Source organism: Sander lucioperca, chromosome 23 (assembly GCF_008315115.2).
Source record: "Sander lucioperca isolate FBNREF2018 chromosome 23, SLUC_FBN_1.2, whole genome shotgun sequence".
Lineage (NCBI taxonomy): Eukaryota > Metazoa > Chordata > Actinopteri > Perciformes > Percidae > Sander > Sander lucioperca.
This window is the reverse complement of record NC_050195.1, coordinates 4,472,202-4,478,159: the sequence shown is the minus strand read 5'-3', so window position 1 is coordinate 4,478,159 and position 5,958 is coordinate 4,472,202. Positions and strand designations below refer to the sequence as shown.

The window sequence follows — 5,958 nt, the reverse complement described above, 5'->3', positions numbered from 1 at the left end:
CAGTTATCAACTATTAAATGAATGTCCAACTATTTTGATAATCCATTAGGGTCAGTCTATCTATCTCTCTATCTATCTATCTATCTATCTATCTATCTATCTATATACTGTAGACTTCTGCCTGTCTGTCTGTCTGTCTCTCTCTCTGTCTGTCTGTATTAATGGATATACTTCTTGTCTGCCTGCCTGTCTGTCTGTCTGTCTGTCTGCCTGCCTGTCTGTCTGTCTGTCTGTCTGTCTGTATTAATGGATATACCTGTCTGTCTGTCAGGTCTCTGTCTCTGCAGGTGGACGAGGAACAAAGGAAGTCTGTCTCTCTGTTGCCGGGTGGATTATCTCGTCTGTCTCCAGCCTCTTTCTTCATTGGTGGGCTGCCATCAGGGGAGGAGTCTCGTCTTCCAATCAGATTACAGGAAGTGTACCGGAGTTTCAGAGGCTGCATCCAACACCTGGTGCTGTCCGGAGCGTAAGTCTCTCCAAAATCCTCTATAACTAAAGATGGGCCGGGTCTACCTGGGCTGGTCTACCTGGGCTGGTCTACCTGGGCCGGGTCTACCTGGGCCGGTCTACCTGAGTCTCTCTCTGAGTGGTACCCTCCGTGTGTTTAGTTTCATTCTCAGAGTTTCTGAGTTCACGTGACTTTCCAACTCGGAAACTCTTTTTCACATTCGTCCCACAACAACACGTGAAAGCAGCATAAAGTGTATCTACATAAAAGTGGGAATACTACAAGAGAAAAGAGTGAAATATTAGGGAAAAAAGTTGGAATATTTTCTTAAAAAATAAATAATAATATAAAAGGTGGTAATATTGCCCAACACATTTTAATGTTTGTGGCTCTCTGATTGGCTCCCTGCAGACTGGTGGACCTATCAGGGGCTGTGAAGTATGAGGGGGCGGAGCTCGACAGCTGCCTATTGGAGGAGAGGGCCGGAGGGGTAGTGCTTCCTGAAGACCAGGATGTAGAGCCAACTGCTGACCCCGCCCCCCCACCTGGAGCCCCGCCCACCCAGCAGGGCGCCCTCCCACCCGGAGCGCTCACGGTAATCATTATGGGATGTTGGTGTGTGTGTATCTGATTATGGGATGTTGGTGTGTGTGTCTGATTATGGGATGTTGGTGTGTGTGTGTGTGTGTGTGTGTGTGTGTGTGTGTGTGTGTGTGTGTGTGTGTGTGTGTGTGTGTGCAGTGTGCGTTGGAGGTGGAGCCTAGCTTCCTGCCGACGGCGGTTCAGTTTGGTTCGTCCAAACACAGTCACATGACCTTCATCATCACCCCGGACGCCATCAGGAAGAGGTGAGTCTCCATGGTGACACTGAAGTCAGCTGTTCTCTGTTTACAGAATGAGTCTCTCTGTATCTCTGACTCTCTGTCTGTGTCTCTGACTCTCTGTGTCTCTGACTCTCTGTGTCTCTGACTCTCTGTGTCTCTGACTCTCTGTATCTCTGACTCTCTGTGTCTCTGACTCTCTGTCTCTGACTCTCTGTGTCTGTGTCTCTGACTCTCTGTCTGTGTCTCTGACTCTGTATCTCTGACTCTCTGTGTCTCTGACTCTCTGTCTCTGACTCTCTGTGTCTGTGTCTCTGACTCTCTGTCTGTGTCTCTGACTCTGTGTCTCTGACTCTCTGTGTCTCTGACTCTCTGTATCTCTGACTCTCTGTATCTCTGACTCTCTGTGTCTCTGACTCTGTGTCTGTGTCTCTGACTCTGTGTCTCTGACTCTCTGTATCTCTGACTCTCTGTGTCTCTGACTCTCTGTGTCTCTGACTCTCTGTGTCTGTGTCTCTGACTCTGTATCTCTGACTCTCTGTGTCTCTGACTCTCTGTGTCTCTGACTCTGTGTCTCTGACTCTCTGTGTCTGTGTCTCTGACTCTCTGACTCTGTGTCTCTGACTCTCTGTATCTCTGACTCTCTGTGTCTGTGTCTCTGACTCTCTGACTCTCTGTATCTCTGACTCTCTGTGTCTCTGACTCTCTGTGTCTGTGTCTCTGACTCTCTGACTCTGTGTCTCTGACTCTCTGTGTCTCTGACTCTCTGTGTCTGTGTCTCTGACTCTCTGACTCTGTGTCTCTGACTCTGTGTCTCTGATTCTGTGTCTCTGACTCTCTGTGTCTCTGACTCTCTGTATCTCTGACTCTCTGTATCTCTGACTCTCTGACTCTCTGTATCTCTGACTCTCTGACTCTCTGTGTCTCTGACTCTCTGTGTCTCTGACTCTCTGTGTCTGTGTCTCTGACTCTCTGACTCTGTGTCTCTGACTCTGTGTCTCTGACTCTCTGACTCTGTGTCTCTGACTCTCTGACTCTGTGTCTCTGACTCTCTGTGTCTGACTCTCTGACTCTGACTCTCTGTGTCTCTGACTCTCTGTGTCTGTGTCTCTGACTCTCTGACTTTGTCTCTCTGACTCTGTGTCTCTGACTCTTTGTCTCTCTGGCTCTCTGTGTCTCTGTGTCTCTGACTCTCTGTGTCTCTGACTCTTTGTCTCTCTGACTGTCTGTGTCTCTGACTCTTTGTCTCTCTGACTCTCTGTGTCTCTGTATCTCTGACTCTCTGTGTCTCTGACTATCTGTCTCTCTGTGTCTCTGTGTCTCTGTATCTCTGTCTCTCTGTGTCTCTGACTCTCTGCATCTCTGTGTCTCTCACTCTCTGTGTCTCTGACTCTCTGCATCTATGTGTCTCTGACTCTCTGTGTCTCTGACTCTTTGTGTCTCCAGTGTCTCTCTGAGGTTGTCGGTGCGAAGCCGGGCGTTGGACGGTTTGCTTCTCCTCCTCTCAGACTCCAAACAGATGGACTTCGTCGTCCTCAGACTGAGCGCCGGACGCCTGATGATGTCAGCAGATCTGGGCAGAGGCGCCGCCTCCATCACCTCCTCGGTCATCGTTAACGATGGAGAGTGGCACGCTGTGAGTCCACACACACAAACACACACACACACACAATACTACAGTACTCAACTAGTACGCATTGTACTAGTAATATGTGGTAGAACAAAGACGCATCAGTTCAGTTTTATTAAAGTGTGAGATCATAACCAGACAGACTGGTTGGGGAGCTGTACTTACTGTGTTTTACTGTTGTTCAACTCTAAATATATATATTGTGTGTGTGTGTGTGTGTGTCTGTGTGTGTGTCTCTCTCTCTGTGTGTGTGTGTGTGTGTGTGTGTGTGTCAGGTGAGCGGCGAGGTGAGCCGGCGGTCCCTGTCGGTGTCGGTGGACGGGTCGAGTCCAGACTCTGCGTCTCTCAGAGGCAACCAGCTGGACGTAGACAGCAGACTCTATCTGGGAGGACTGCCACACACACACTCCACCCGCAGGATCAATGTGATTATACACACACACACACACACACGTGTGTATATATATATACAGGATGTATTAATGAAGCTGTAAGTGAATGTCTTTGTGTCTGTCAGGCCAGCAGCAGTTTATATACTGTATATATATATACACATATATACGTGTGCATTAATCTTGGTGTCTCTCAGGCCAGCAGCAGTCTCCCAGGATGTGTTCGCTCCGTCAGTCTCAACGGTGCCATGTTGGATCTGTCCAAGCCGGCCTCGCAACATGATGTCACTTCCTGTTTCACCACCGACCAGAAAGGAAGTTACTTCAATGGCAGCGGATACGCCACTCTCAGTGAGTAATCTGATTACATGTGATCTCAGTGAGTCCAACACACTGCAAATATCTGCTGCTGTAATCTGATTAAACTGTGTGTGTCTGTGTGTGTGTGTGTCTGTGTGTGTGTGTGTGTGTGTGTGTGTTCAGTGCGTGATGGTTATAAGGTCGGCTCCGACGTGTCGGTGTCTCTGGAGTTTCGAACGAGCCAATCAGACGGAGTGTTTCTGGGAATCAGCAGCGCCAAGGTGGACGCCATCGGACTGGAGATGATCAACGGACAGGTGAGACGGGTAGAACAGGTAGAGAGACTACTGGCAGGCTGCTCTGGATGTTGATGTTGATGAAGTGTGTGTGTGTGTGTGTGTGTGTCTGTCTGTCTGTCTGTCTGTCTGTCTGTCTGTCTGTCTGTCTGTCTGTCTGTGTGTGTGTGTGTGTGTGTGTGTGTGTGTGTGTGTGTGTGTGTCTGTCTGTCTGTCTGTGTGTGTGTGTGTGTGTGTGTGTGTGTGTGTGTGTGTCTGTCTGTGTGTGTGTGTGTGTGTGTGTGTGTGTGTGTGTGTGTCAGGTGGTGTTCAACGTGAATAACGGCGCTGGCCGCGTGTCGGTGCGTTCCATTGGTCCGTTGCTCTGTGACGGCCGCTGGCACCGCCTGCTGGCCAGGAAGAGCAAACACAGCCTGAGTCTGAGCGTCAACGGGCGGAGCTACTCCACCCCCAACCCTTACCCACAATCCACCTCTGCCGAGACCAACAACCCCGTCTACCTGGGAGGCTTTCCAGGTGAGACACCACCAAAACATTATTTTAACCTGTCTCTCTACCTGTCTCTCTCTCATGGCTGAGACAAAACTCTGAATAATTTAAGCTTCTCTGACCTGTCTGTCTGTCTCCCTCCCTATCTCCATACCTACCTGTCTCCCTACCCTGTCTCTCTGACCTATCTGTCTCCCTCCCTGTCTCCCTACACTGTCTCTCTGACATGTCTGTCTCCCTACCCTGTCTCGCTGACCTCCCTGTCTCCCATCCTCCCTATCTCCCTACTTGTTCTCCCTACCTGTCTCCCTGTCTGTCTGTCTCTCTGACCTGTCTCCCTCACTGTCCGTCTGTCTCTCTGACCTGTCTCTCTCCCTCCCTGTCTCCTTACCTACCTGTCTCCCTACCTGTCTGTCTGTCTCTCTGACCTGTCTCCCTCCCTGTCTGTCTCTCTGCAGTGGGGGTGAGACAGAACTGCCTGTCTACCATCTCGAGGTTCAGAGGATGTCTGAGGAACGTGCAGCTCGTTAAGTCTCACCTGTCTGACGCTCTGGACCTAGGCTCCGCCCACTTCCTGTCGGGCGTCACTCCCAACTCATGTCCTGTTGCCAGGCAACGGCCAGCCGGCCTCTGATTGGTCCAGCGGTCTGATGAGAGTCTGTAGTGTGTTTCTACACAAATCATTAAATCTCATCTGAAAACACTTTGATTCACTCTTTCATTCACGTCGATACACCAAATAAACATGGTCATATTTTAGGATGAAGTCTGAGCAGTGTGTCCTCAACAGTGGGAATGTTTACAAAACAAATGAATATTTGGAGAAAAAAAGTCTGAATATTTTAAGAAATTAAGTTAAAACAGAAAGTCAGATATTTTACCAACAGAAAGACGAGTCCGTTATTAATCATTTATTTTATTTTAGTGATTAAAGATGCATTCAGTACATTTTATTCATCATGAAGGAAATCAAACATGACACCAGAGGGAGACACCAGCTGTTTCTCAAAGTCAGGAACCCTTCAGCAGCTGGACCTCCAGGTCCGGCTAAGGACCGAGTCCCACCTAAGACCAGGTCCTTCAGCAGCTGGACCTCCAGGTCCGGCGAGGACCGAGTCCCACCGAAGACCAGGTCCTTCTAAAGGTCCTGACATACCAGGCCGGGCCCGATGTGTCAGTGTGTCAGGACCTTGACAGGAGAGGGTTATAGCAGTAACTGCTATAACCCTCTCAGAATCTTTGGTTAGCATTCCACCAATCAGATGGGTCATTGAGTTCCGACTGCCCTGTCTCCGACTGAGCATGTCAGGTCGGCCAAAATGAAGGCCGACGGCTCCTCCGACGGATGACAGCACGGAACACCGAACAGACTTGAGTCACCGACCTCGCCAGACTGTCCCACGGCCAGTTATCAAGTTGACCAATCACAGTCACACAGGACCAGTGGACCAGTCGGCTATAAGCCTCTCAAAATCTTTGTCCGTCGAAGGATCCTCCCAATCCCACGAGGACCGAGTCCTTCTACAGGCAGCTACTCACCGGGCCGATACCGAGTCCTTCTACAGGCAGCTACTCACCGGGC

The 5,958-nt window shown here is 49.8% G+C and overlaps 1 protein-coding gene across 1 annotated transcript in view; it reads left to right on the top strand.

Moving 5' to 3' along the window:
- Positions 1 to 5,077, top strand: part of lama1 (laminin, alpha 1) — a 73,554-nt gene extending 68,477 nt beyond the window's left edge. The window contains exons 55-63 of the mRNA XM_031316934.2: positions 272 to 466; positions 860 to 1,043; positions 1,190 to 1,296; positions 2,716 to 2,905; positions 3,175 to 3,324; positions 3,489 to 3,642; positions 3,775 to 3,908; positions 4,190 to 4,403; positions 4,835 to 5,077. Coding sequence (XP_031172794.2) covers positions 272 to 466; positions 860 to 1,043; positions 1,190 to 1,296; positions 2,716 to 2,905; positions 3,175 to 3,324; positions 3,489 to 3,642; positions 3,775 to 3,908; positions 4,190 to 4,403; positions 4,835 to 5,010 — 1,504 coding nt within the window. The 3' untranslated portion in view covers positions 5,011 to 5,077. The remainder of the gene's footprint in view (positions 1 to 271; positions 467 to 859; positions 1,044 to 1,189; positions 1,297 to 2,715; positions 2,906 to 3,174; positions 3,325 to 3,488; positions 3,643 to 3,774; positions 3,909 to 4,189; positions 4,404 to 4,834) is intronic.
- The last annotated feature ends 881 nt before the right edge of the window (positions 5,078 to 5,958 follow it).